At 47.0% G+C, this 13,199-nt stretch overlaps 1 protein-coding gene and 1 long non-coding RNA gene across 6 annotated transcripts in view; one reads left to right on the top strand and one right to left on the bottom strand.

Annotated features, from left to right (window-relative positions):
- Nucleotides 1-12,896, top strand: LOC119476785. Its single transcript, XR_005204104.1, has 3 exons — nt 1-13; nt 941-946; nt 12,132-12,896. It is a non-coding gene; the product is annotated as an uncharacterized LOC119476785 (long non-coding RNA).
- mcm9 (minichromosome maintenance 9 homologous recombination repair factor) overlaps nt 2,802-13,199 on the bottom strand; it is a 26,989-nt gene continuing 16,591 nt past the window's right edge. For 4 of the 5 annotated variants that reach the window (XM_037750281.1, XM_037750282.1, XM_037750279.1 and 1 more), the window contains 6 exons: nt 12,906-13,080; nt 11,687-11,889; nt 10,788-10,991; nt 8,427-8,509; nt 5,783-5,928; nt 2,802-4,380 (listed from right to left, as the gene is read on the bottom strand). In XM_037750281.1, coding sequence (XP_037606209.1) covers nt 2,907-4,380; nt 5,783-5,928; nt 8,427-8,509; nt 10,788-10,991; nt 11,687-11,889; nt 12,906-13,080 — 2,285 coding nt within the window. In that variant the 3' untranslated portion in view covers nt 2,802-2,906. Of the gene's footprint in view, nt 4,381-5,782; nt 5,929-8,426; nt 8,510-9,843; nt 9,942-10,787; nt 10,992-11,686; nt 11,890-12,905; nt 13,081-13,199 lie in introns of those variants that run through there. The other variant, XM_037750284.1, reaches the window with a different exon arrangement.

Raw genomic sequence — 13,199 nt, forward strand, 5'->3', positions numbered from 1 at the left:
AGGTAACTTCAGGGTTAACCCTTCAGGGTTTTCAGTCCTACGAAGGTGGATCACTTCTTACCGGGGTAGATCACCATGGTAACTGATGCTGAACAGCTAACCTGCTCCGGAGCAGGTTATGTTCCAGATAAGAGATCAACTCTATAAAAGCACATCCTACTGACCAATCAGAGGTCAGTGCGGGGATCATATGGTAATATTACACAAATATGAAGAAGTTACCGTCATAATCAGACTGAAACACAGTTTAAACTGACAAATACAGGAAGGACAGCTGGATTTATGCTGTGGGTGTTAACCGCTTTGAATATATTTTTATATTTATTTTTTTACTTGGTCTTGAGTCTGTTTCACACCGCCGGAGATGGGACACAGCTGAAAGAAGGAGGAAATAGTCATACACACCTCATATTTATTAATGGACATAATGAGGTGTAACCCATCCATCCTTTACATGTCGTTAAGATATTTATATCTAGAAGACTATATCTGACTTTTGAGTGTTCCGTTAAATTAATAAGTCTGTTCATTTACGCATTCACACATGCATCTGGCAGCTTCAGCTGTGTTACTTTTAGTCTGATTATGTGTTTAACTTCTTCGTATTTGTCTAATATAGTTTGCTCTTCCTTTTGTAAAATGTGCCGCTCTGTTTGTCTGCAGTCTGTGGACTTGTCCATGTCTGTGATTGGTCATGAACTGCAGACACCTCCCCGTTCATGTGAACGCGCTCATATCCAGACTGGGAAACCCTGGGTTGATTTACTGAGTTGATAACCAGCGTCGTAGGACCGCTTAGCGTGATCTCTGTTGTTAGGGTTAGTGAAGCCAGATAAGGAGAAGATACCCTGAGTATGTTGAACTGGCTTCGTAGTGCAGGCCTCCGGACACTAATCCAAAGATCCACAATATGTTTCCATCCTGCCTGGATCTTCATCAGGTCAAAGTGTATGAAAAAGTGGAAACCGCACCCACATGTACCCACACGTACCCATATTCATATATCCGTCATCAGTCTATCAAAAACACCAGCGGGATAAAAAACATGTCATTTATAAACATTATGTCATATTCATCATCACATATATCAGAAAATCCATCACCTACATTCAAAAATATGAAATGACATTAAGGTTATATCTAATACATGTACAATAACTGGATTTAAATAAGTTCTCTATATGCGATCACAGTATGAAAAAAGACACCTGTTGTATAACGTATTTTCATTTTTACAAATATGTGTCAGAATATATCAATGTAAGTGTATGTACAGGAAGATAGGAAGATGAGTAGTTAGAAGAACATGTCATCCTCTTGATTCAGACCTCCAGGTGTGTGACGATATAGCAGCTTCCTGTTTGGAGTAAGAGGGGATTTAAATCGTCTCCTCTTCTTGGAGATCTAATGATGAATCTGAGAGACGCCAGCAGGTGCCACCGGGCTACACTGATGCTGATCCTGATCCTGATCCCGATCCTGATCCTAATCCTGGGTCCAGATGCAGCTCCTGAGGCCTGTACCACGAAACAGGATTTGCGGTTATCGAGGTAACTTCAGGGTTAACTCAGGGTTTTCCGTACTACGAAGCTGGTTCACTTCTTATCAAGGTAGATCACCATGGTAACTTATGCTGAACAGCTAACCTGCTCCGGAGCAGGTTATGTTCCAGATAAGAGACCAACTCTATAAAGCACCTCCTACTGACCAATCAGAGCTCAGTGCGGTGATTATATGGTAATATTACACACATATGAAGAAGTTTAAGTCATAATTCAGGCTAAAAACAACACAGTTTAAACTGACAAATACAGGAAGGACGGCAGACTTTATGCTGGGGGTGTTTACCTCTTTGAATTATGTTTTTATATATTTTTGTTTTTTACTTGCTCTTGAGTCTGTTTCACACCGCCACAGAGGAGGGAAGCTGGTGAAAGGAGGTTTAAATAGTCATAGACGTAACTTCATCCTCACAGTGTAAAATGATGAGTAATCTATTCATCTATTACACTCTGAAAAGTTATTTATATTTAGACGAGTATATATGACTTTTGAGTGTTCCGTAAAATTAATAAATCTGTTAATTTACACATTCACACATCAGGAGTTTTTTCTTTTACCAGCTGTATTTCCTGCATTTAGCAGCTTCAACTGTGTTACTTTTAGTCTGGATTAAGTGTTTAACATCTTCGTATTTGTCTAATATAGTTTCTTCCTTTTGTAAAATGTCTCTCTCTGCCTGCCTGTCTGCTGTCAGTAGTCTTGTTCATGTCTGTGATTGGTCAGATGCTGCAAACACCTCCCAGTTCATGTGAACGCGCTCATAACCAGACAGAGAAACCCTGGGTTGATTTACCAAGTTGATAACCAGCTTCGTAGAACCGTTTAGTGAGATCTCTGTTGTTAGGGTTAGTGAAGCCAGATAACAAGAAGATACCCTGGGTATGTTGAACTCGCTTCGTAGTACAAGCCTCTGGTCTTTAGTGCTCTTTATGTTTCTCCTACAGATGCTAAACCACATGGGCAGTGCCTCTTACGTTCATTGTTTTCCCTGTTATTGGGTAGTTATTTGGTACACATGAACCATGCCGATGATTCCCCGGCGGAGGATGAATGAAAGTGGTGTTTCTAACCGAGATGAGGTCAGACTTTACCAGCATTTGTCTTAAGCTGGGGGGACGTTGGTACACTACTTTGAGGAGGGTTAGGTTTCTGCTGCTTGTCATGTTGCCAGCGTGCAGCTACTGAATGAGCCGGAGCTCTAGCTGCTGGAGCAGAGTACCAACACCTGAACTTCTCCAACCATTTCACAGTTTTACTTTCATACTACAGGAGGCAAGAAGTCTCCACAGCAAATCAAGAATGCATCATTGTCCACATACACATGGTGACAGCAGCCTAGGACTTCACATTTTGGCTTTCTTTGAAACCTCTTGGTCCCAGTCAGTGTCCAGAACATCATTACTGAACGCGACAGAGTCAAACAGAGAGAAGGGACCCCTGGAACCAGCAACACTACTCAGTGGAGGGCCCAGCTCAAAACACTTCCTCTTCTTCAGATTGTTCACCATCTCTACACTGTTCCTCTGGTCTGCAGCAGAAGTCCCCTCTGTGTGCTTTGCTTTGCTCTTGGACATGGTTTTAGTCGGTGACTCTGTCCAGTGTTGGTGTTCCCGTCTTCGTGGGAGCTCCGGGTCCTGTACAGTTTGGATTTTCCTTACTAAAGGACTGTGTTCAGGGGGATTTAAAGCACTATCTCTTTCTTCCACTCCAGTAGGAGGACTGTTTCCCACTGTGGTTTGAGGTGTGGTCGTGGGTTCAGTTGAGCAGGTGAATGAGAATCTGGAGAGTTTATCCAGCGTTGAAGAGGCCACAGTGGACCTGGAAGGTGCTGGATCTATAATGGAGGTGGCTGAGTCGACTCGGGCCAAACCATCCTGATCCATACTGACTCCAGACCCACTCTGTCCCCCCCCACTGTCACAGCTCACCTGTTTTCTTTGGTACTGGTTCTGTCTTTTATTCTTCTCTGTGTCTGTAAGTGGGTCAGCAGACTCCTCATGTCTAACTGGTCTAACTGGTCTAAGTGTGTGGGTGTGAAGATCTCTGCTGCCGGGGTTACTACTAGTCTGGATCTCTGAGCTGAGCTGCTGGTTGTGGACTGAAGCTCTCATCTTCCTTGGTTTGAATATAAAACCTGACAACTTTGCATGCAACTCTTCACCTGTTTCAGCTTCAGTGTCCATCTGTTCCTTTAGCTCAGTACTGGTGTTCTTAGTCCCAGTCTGGTCCCTCTTGTCTTCCTTCCCACATCTACTGTCTCTGCCAGAGGACAGGTTATCCTGAGCTAGCTTCTCACCTGATGAGGTTGTATCTAAACTATCAGCAGACACCACCCTCTCTCCATGCTGCTGATTCAGCTCCAGCTGTCTTCGTCTGTCTCTCAGATTCTTGGAGACTTTCTGAAACACACAGCCCAGTGTCTTTGGCTGGGTTTCATCTCTCCATCTCTCCTTTGGGCTTTTTCTGGTGTCTTCTTCTGAAGCAAAGGGAATAGTTCCACGGTTCAATGAGGAGCCAGTGTTACTCAGACGGTCCTTCTCACTTTGACAGTGTGACTGTTTGCTTACTGGAGACATGTCTGACCAGCTGGGGTTTGGTTTTCTGTTCCGGGTATGTTGAGCTGCTGTAGTCATGGACGAGGCCATACCATCTGGCGACAGTGATGGAGTGATGGAGTGGAACCAGTCCAAGCCACTGTCCACCGTGGTGACGTCATGGCGGTGTGTTGTGTTGGTGGAGTTTGGGTCTCTGAGTTGACACTGGTAATGATCAGTTGGTGGGTGGAGCTGGGAGGCCTCTGAGGCTCTGCTCTTCAGCCTAGTGAACAAAGACAATGCACATGAACTCCTTCAGTGTGAGGGTTAAAGCTATAGGAACCCTGATATATGTACAATACTTTAAACACATTAAACAAAATGATGTTAAAGACAGGCACATAAAGAAACTGTATTCCCAGATTGCTGTGGAAGTATTAGTAGTATAAGAAGAGAAAATACAACCACGAGACGAGACAAATACAGGACATGTTTGGTGGGATGGATCTAACCCTAACCCTAACCCTATGGATCACATGGACATGGACAACACGTGCTAGTTAAGGAAGTTGTCACAAAGGAAGTTCATTGACCTCTTTGTGATTTCTTGACAATAAGAAACAGATAACATGAGCCACATCCTGAGGCTGCATCCACACTAGTTTGTTTTCATATTAAAACGCAGAATTTTTGTTTCGTTTGTGCGTAGTGTCCACGCTACTCTGGAGTGGTAGAACCCCTAAAACGGAGACGTTTGAAAACACTGCTGATCACATTTTAGTTTGAAAGCTCCGGACGGGCAGTAACAGAGATGTTTGAAAACACTGACGCAGACGTCCACGTTGGCTTCCTGATTTGGTTTGATCAGTCCCAACGTGTCCTTTTCTGATTGGTCTTCCCTGATACTCATGTGTTGCTGTCAGTAACAGCTCCACCTTGTCATCAGTCCAAGCTCAGAAATCTGCTCTTGCTTTTCACCATTGCTGTTCTTCTTTTTTTTTTTGCAACTAAGCAACCGAACGCAGAGTAGACAATGTGGTTCCTGTTTACGCTGGCACGTGCATGACCAGTGTACAAACTGCCGATTGGTCAAAAGCCCTCGACATCGGAAACCGATGCACGAAGGCACCTTTAGCGACAGTACGTGATGAACCGGGCTTTCAACTAACTCCAGTGTGATCCCTCCCGCGGCGTTATGCGACGGTCGGAGCAGTGAACTAGTATTAATAGAGCGAGAGTTCGCTGAGGGTGGGCGGGTCAAACAAACACAAGAATTTCAACCAGGAGACCGATGTTCGTGTCCCATGTGAAACTAAAAGCAATGTTGACTTATTTTGTCATGTGACTCGTCGGTATCGTCGGTCCTGTGAGTCATTAGTCAGTGAAAGTAACATCAACCACGACCGTTTCCTGACCCTACCTAAGTGGTTGCGTTGCTTAAACCTAACTTCCTGTGAAAACAGAAGTTTATTTTGAAAGGACACTATGCATGTAACGAGTGTATGTTGACACGCCGTCCCCGGTCCGTCCAAAGTAACGTAAGGGGGGTACCCCGTGCGTCGGAGTGAGCATGTGTTGGATGGTCATGTGATATGCGTTTTCAGGCGTGTTAGTATGGACGGTGGTGATATGCTGGTGTGCATGGAGACATGCAGATGCTAACAGTGTGGGAGGTAGTGACTCACCTGGCCTGTCTGTCCATGTCCTTCTGAAGGAGCAGTGGCAGGTTCAGCCCCTCCAGCAGGGTCTGACACTGGAGCTGATACTGCTGACCGGGGTCGGAGGGGAACGAGGTGAGTAACGCGTTTACATTCCCCAGCAGAGCACCGCCCTGAAAGAGGAGAGCACCCTACAGTTACAGACTGCTGCAGGGTGGAGGAGGAGAGCACCCTACAGTTACAGACTGCTGCAGGGTGGAGGAGGAGAGCACCCTACAGTTACAGACTGCTGCAGAGTGGAGGAGGAGAGCACCCTACAGTTACAGACTGCTGCAGGGTGGAGGAGGAGAGCACCCTACAGTTACAGACTGCTGCAGGGTGGAGGAGGAGAGCACCCTACAGTTACAGACTGCTGCAGGGTGGGAGAGGAGAGCACCCTACAGTTACAGACTGCTGCAGGGTGGGAAAGGAGAGCACCCTACAGTTACAGACTGCTGCAAGGTGGAGGAGGAGAGCACCCTACAGTTACAGACTGCTGCAGGGTGGGAGAGGAGAGCACCCTACAGTTACAGACTGCTGCAGGGTGGAGGAGGAGAGCACCCTACAGTTACAGACTGCTGCAGGGTGGGAGAGGAGAGCACCCTACAGTTACAGACTGCTGCAGGGTGGGAAAGGAGAGCACCCTACAGTTACAGACTGCTGCAAGGTGGAGGAGGAGAGCACCCTACAGTTACAGACTGCTGCAGGGTGGGAGAGGAGAGCACCCTACAGTTACAGACTGCTACAGGGTGGAGGAGGAGAGCACCCTACAGTTACAGACTGCTGCAGGGTGGAGGAGGAGAGCACCCTACAGTTACAGACTGCTGCAGAGTGGGAAAGGAGAGCACCCTACAGTTACAGACTGCTGCAAGGTGGAGGAGGAGAGCACCCTACAGTTACAGACTGCTGCAGGGTGGGAGAGGAGAGCACCCTACAGTTACAGACTGCTACAGGGTGGAGGAGGAGAGCACCCTACAGTTACAGACTGCTGCAGGGTGGGAGAGGAGAGCACCCTACAGTTACAGACTGCTGCAGGGTGGGAAAGGAGAGCACCCTACAGTTACAGACTGCTGCAAGGTGGAGGAGGAGAGCACCCTACAGTTACAGACTGCTGCAGGGTGGGAGAGGAGAGCACCCTACAGTTACAGACTGCTACAGGGTGGAGGAGGAGAGCACCCTACAGTTACAGACTGCTGCAGGGTGGAGGAGGAGAGCACCCTACAGTTACAGACTGCTGCAGGGTGGAGGAGGAGAGCACCCTACAGTTACAGACTGCTGCAGGGTGGAGGAGGAGAACACCCTACAGTTACAGACTGCTGCAGAGTGGAGGAGGAGAGCACCCTACAGTTACAGACTGCTGCAGGGTGGAGGAGGAGAGCACCCTACAGTTACAGACTGCTGCAGGGCGGGAAAGGAGAGCACCCTACAGTTACAGACTGCTGCAAGGTGGAGGAGGAGAGCACCCTACAGTTACAGACTGCTGCAGGGTGGGAGAGGAGAGCACCCTACAGTTACAGACTGCTGCAGGGTGGGAGAGGAGAGCACCCTACAGTTATAGACTGCTGCAGGGTGGGAGAGGAGAGCACCCTACAGTTACAGACTGCTGCAGGGTGGAGGAGGAGAGCAACCTACAGTTACAGACTGCTGCAGGGTGGGAAAGGAGAGCACCCTACAGTTACAGACTGCTGCAAGGTGGAGGAGGAAAGCACCCTACAGTTACAGACTGCTGCAAGGTGGAGGAGGAGAGCACCCTACAGTTACAGACTGCTGCAGGGTGGAGGAGGAGAGCACCCTACAGTTACAGACTGCTGCAGGGTGGGAGAGGAGAGCACCCTACAGTTACAGACTGCTGCAGGGTGGGAGAGGAGAGCACCCTACAGTTACAGACTGCTGCAGGGTGGAGGAGGAGAGCAACCTACAGTTACAGACTGCTGCAGGGTGGGAAAGGAGAGCACCCTACAGTTACAGACTGCTGCAAAGTGGAGGAGGAGAGCACCCTACAGTTACAGACTACTGCAGGGTGGGAAAGGAGAGCACCCTACAGTTACAGACTGCTGCAAGGTGGAGGAGGAGAGCACCCTACAGTTACAGACTGCTGCAGGGTGGGAGAGGAGAGCACCCTACAGTTACAGACTGCTACAGGGTGGGAGAGGAGAGCACCCTACAGTTACAGACTGCTGCAGGGTGGAGGAGAGCACCCTACAGTTACAGACTACTGCAGGGTGGAGGAGGACAGCACCCTACAGTTACAGACTGCTGCAGGGTGGAGGAGGAGAGCACCCTACAGTTACAGACTGCTGCAGGATGGAGGAGGAGAGCAACCTACAGTTACAGACTGCTGCAGGGTGGAGGAGGAGAGCACCCTACAGTTACAGACTGCTGCAGGGTGGAGGAGGAGAGCACCCTACAGTTACAGACTGCTGCAGGGTGGAGGAGGAGAGCACCCTACAGTTACAGACTGCTGCAGGGTCAGGGTGGAACACAGAGACATGGGCAAAGAGCAAGATGAATTGGTCTATGGCAGAAATGGCAATTTATCCATTTAACCAACAGTTCCATATATTAAGGAACAAACGCAAAGCAAGGGTCAGATGGGATTAGTGTAACATGGGTCATCTTGTGTTGTCCTTACCTGCATGGAGCACTCCATGACAGAGACAGCAATGACGGCGTCCTCTATGGTCACAGTCTCTCTGAACATCAGCCTGGCGTGGGCTGGATGGGACGAAAACAAGGTTCAGTTCTGCTGCTTTCAGCTATTTACACACAATTCTACTTATCAGCATTTTGTTTGTCCTAATACAATGTTTGCTATTACATTTATAGAAATAAACTCAGCTGATTTATTGAAAAGTATTTTTTTTAATAGTACACCAACAGAAATGCAGTAATGTATGACGCAAATGTTTCATCCACATCCCATTACATTAGAACACCATGTTGGCAGGGTGCCAAGGCTTGTGAGAGACTCTGAAGTCTACTGGTAGAAGGTACTATGGCCTGATAAGAGCAAAACTGATCTTTCTGGCAAGACTGAACACCAGATTACAGTGCACACCACCATGAACACACCATCCCCAGTGGGAAGCATGGCGGCAGCGGGCTGAGGAGATACTCCTCTGCAGCGGGCTGTGGAGATGCTCCTCTGCAGGAGGATGCGGAGATGCTCCTCTGGAGCGGGCCGAGGAGATACTCCTCTGCAGGAGGATGCGGAGATGCTCCTCTGCAGGAGGATGCGGAGATGCTCCTCTGCAGCGGGCCGAGGAGATGCTCCTCTGCAGCGGGCCGAGGAGATGCTCCTCTGCAGCGGGCCGAGGAGATGCTCCTCTGCAGTGGGCCGAGGAGATGCTCCTCTGCAGGAGGATGCGGAGATGCTCCTCTGCAGCGGGCCGAGGAGATACTCCTCTGCAGCGGGCCGAGGAGATACTCCTCTGCAGCGGGCCGAGGAGATACTCCTCTGCAGCGGGCCGAGGAGATACTCCTCTGCAGCGGGCCGAGGAGATACTCCTCTGCAGCGGGCCGAGGAGATACTCCTCTGCAGGAGGATGCGGAGATGCTCCTCTGCAGCGGGCCGAGGAGATGCTCCTCTGCAGCGGGCCGCGGAGATGCTCCTCTGCAGCGGGCCGAGGAGATGCTCCTCTGCAGCAGGCCGAGGAGATGCTCCTCTGCAGCGGGCCGAGGAGATGCTCCTCTGCAGCGGGCCGCGGAGATGCTCCTCTGCAGGAGGATGCGGAGATGCTCCTCTGGAGCGGGCCTGACAGGCTTGATGCAGTCTGGAAGAAACCTACCACTTGGGAGAAGATTGTTTTCCCCACACAGCCAGATCACAATCTAATCCAGTTTATTCACCAGCCACATCAACCTGACAGTGCTGGAGCAGAGACCTCTCCACACAGACTGGAGACTGTGAGCTGAAAGGTCCCTGCTGTAGGCTACAGCCCCCTTTACAATAGGAGCCTCAAGCCTCAGTGACGTTGGAGCATCATGGGTCTATAGGTGGCTTTTCAACACTGTAACACTGTGTGTAATATGACTTTACAGTAGACTGAGAAATAAAGTTAAACTTAAACTTTATTTGAATCGTCACAGACATTAAATGTGACCTCTGCAGATAACCCATCTTTATCATTTAGGAGAGTGGGGGCTGCTAGGGGGCCTCAGCCAATAGGAGGGAAGATGAGGGAAAATGATAAAAAAAGAAAGAAATCGGTATTATTATTATTATTATTATATGTATTATAATAACTATAATTTATAATAATATATAACATGTGGGGATATGTTTGGCTATGTCTATCTTTCTATTTGCCTGCCAGTCAGAACAACATTCATCACGTCATAAAGCTGTCAGTGTTGACCTGTATCGCTCTGCTCTGGAGATGTAGCTAGCTAGCTTAGTTGCTAGCATCTAGCTAGCGCTAACTCAAAAATTTTTGAAATTATGCGCACGCACACGCACAGAATGTTGTTAAACAATGCTTATAATGGAAAACAGAAATATTGAATCTAATAGAATGATTCAACATATGAAGTATAAAAATGTAATTATGATTTGAACATGTGCTGTTGTACTGTCAATGGGTTTTTAAAGAACCACCACTCGGTCACTGAACAAGAGTGGGGGAGGACGTTTCAGTGCATGCTCGGGGTCTTTATGAGCATGTTGAGAGAGAGCTTTCTGTAACGGTAGATGGAATAGGTAAGATGTGTAATCTGTCGGATCTCCCTCCTGCTTCAAGAGAACTTTAAACACCATGTCATGGATGAAGAAGCTGCCAATGAACATTTCCAGAACACATGTCTGGTCTAGGCCAGTAGTAGACAGGTTGTGTAATTTTACACTTGTGTTGTTAAGCTGTACAAAAAAATTCATCCTCATTTGAGTTTGACAAAGATTTTGTAGTAAAAACAGTGATAAAAGAAGTGACCACAACTCAAGGTTGACTCCCTTCACATTGAAACTGAGAAGATGAAATCAAAGTTCCCTCCTCACCTTCAGCCAGTCTGCTCAGACTCTCCAGCATGCGGATGGTGGTGCGGGCGGCGTTGCGGCCGTCACTCTGCCTCTGCAGCTGGTAGTAACGTGTCAGGATGCTGTTGGCCTCGTCAGACAGCTGCGGCTGCAGGCGTTTAATCACACTGAAGTAAGCCTTCATCTTCTCCATGGACCACAGGCTGGCTGACTCAGCAGGCAACCCTGAGAGAAAAACCTTCATCAGGCAACCAGGAAAACTATTTACATCACATCTTAACAAAAACAGTATTAAGAATCATTATCCTGCTGAAACAACATTCTGCAATTTTCAATAAAGCTTTGTTCAGAAATATTCAACAGCTTTTGTCGTTCTTTTTTAACATTCAAAGTTTGAACCATTTCTGTAAAATGAATGTTATACTAACTGTGTGGTTTTGGGTGAGCTAGCTTAACGGAGCGTTGCTAAACAGGTGGCTGTCTAATCAGTAACTAGCTCTAGAAAGGGGCAGCTGAAGTTTATTTTATGTATTTGCCTAATATATTATATTATATTATATAATGTATTGAGTCAATAAGTGCCTTGGAAAGTTCTGTTTTTTTATTCTGTTTGCTGTTCCCTGCCTGCCGTGGTACACCTCACCTAACCCAACAAAGACACCTCGCTGCCGGAGAGAACGGTGCACTAATACTGGCATTAAACAAAATAACAGACAAAAAGAAGTTACTCAACATTCAAATGTTGATTTAGAATTTAAATGAAGCTTCAAATCGTCCAACTATTCTATTGTAGAAATATGATCTATTTACTGATATACAAAGAGATTTCTACCTGGGATGATGTTGTATCACATCATTAAAATACTAATATTATCATGCTTTTAGCTTTTCATTTCCATATGGTAAAGCCCATCCTCTACCTCTGTCCTCCAGGATGAAGGAGGAGATGGTGTGGTCCCACTCTGCATTCCTGGTGTCCAGCAGAACAAGAACCAGGTCAAAGCGGCTCAGCAGAGGGCTGGCCAGAGCTACGTTCACAGACAGCGGCTCGTTGGGATCGTACTGGCCTTTAGGGTTGGCAGCTGCCAGGATGCTGGTTCTGGTGTTCAGCTTACACACCATCCTGTAGAGAGGAGGAGATCGAATAAACAGAACAGTCCATCTCAAAGGGGAATCACGCACACGCTCTAAATTCATCCCTGTTATTCCTATGGTATATAAAGAAGAAATAGACCTATCTGTGATCTTCTGACATCTGATCTAATCAGCTTGAACACACCTTGGATATCATCAAGAGTCATAAAATCTGTTTTCTGCAACATTTAGGAATATTTAGCGTCTATTTGCTTCGTCTATTTATCACAGCCCTCAGGGGCCAAATTGGCAGTGCCCCGATATCTATATCTTTTCATAACATATAAACCTACATCTGTGCCAAATTTGTTGCTTTTATAGCACAATGCAGAATTGTTATGCTGAACTGCCCCGCTAATAAGACAGTCCAAAACTACTAGTAAACATGAGCAACTCTCTTCCAAATCCAAAAACTAGAGCGCTAAAACTCCAACTGGTGATGTCATAGGGTATAAAGTGATGTCATAGGGTAAAAGAGTGGAGCTGCTCCATAGACAATGAAAGGGAGAGCTGTTGTAGATGACTCAGAGAGCATCCAGAGGAATGTTCTGAGGATATGGGAACATTTCCTGTTTCACAACTGAGAACTCTACAATAGAATAAAGAGAAAGAAACCAACATCCTGTGGGTCCATTCACTGACTCTGGAGCAGCTCCACGCTTTATACCTGATGACCTATTTACCTTTTCATGTAAAATACAAAGTGATGTTCCACATGCAGTGGACCTGATGATCGGCATCAGTACAAGTTACAAGTTCTGCCTTTGTGTAGTGGACTATAAATTCTGCTGTTCAGATCTACTTGATGACATGCTCATCTTTGGGGCTGTTGTTAGAGAAATCTTTGTTGTTAGAAATTCACTAATTGTCTAAAAGCAGTTGCTTTCTTTGTATTAGTGATCACCATGTTTCCCTCTCTAATCTGGAGACTTTGCATACCTTACCGCTAAACCCCATTAAAACTCCATGCATGTTGGTGTGGAGGTGTATGCGTGACTGTCCTACCCAGCTTTGGCCACACTAATAGACTGTTGTTCCATAGCTTCATGGATGCTGATGCGGTCGTGTTCCTTGATGCTGTTGAACTCATCAATGCAGCACAGACCGCCGTCTGACAGGACTAGGGCTCCTGCCTCCAGATGCCAATCACCTCCATCTTTCACCGCTGCTACTGTCAGCCCTGTCAACACATTCAGTTAGTCCAGGAACACAGGAACTGATTGGATATGTTTATATGGAAGCATGTCAGATTCTTTATGGAAGAACATGAAGCTCTCTGATAAATGGTTCATCTGAGGC

This window comes from Sebastes umbrosus, chromosome 18, assembly GCF_015220745.1.
Source record: "Sebastes umbrosus isolate fSebUmb1 chromosome 18, fSebUmb1.pri, whole genome shotgun sequence".
NCBI classification, from domain to species: domain Eukaryota; kingdom Metazoa; phylum Chordata; class Actinopteri; order Perciformes; family Sebastidae; genus Sebastes; species Sebastes umbrosus.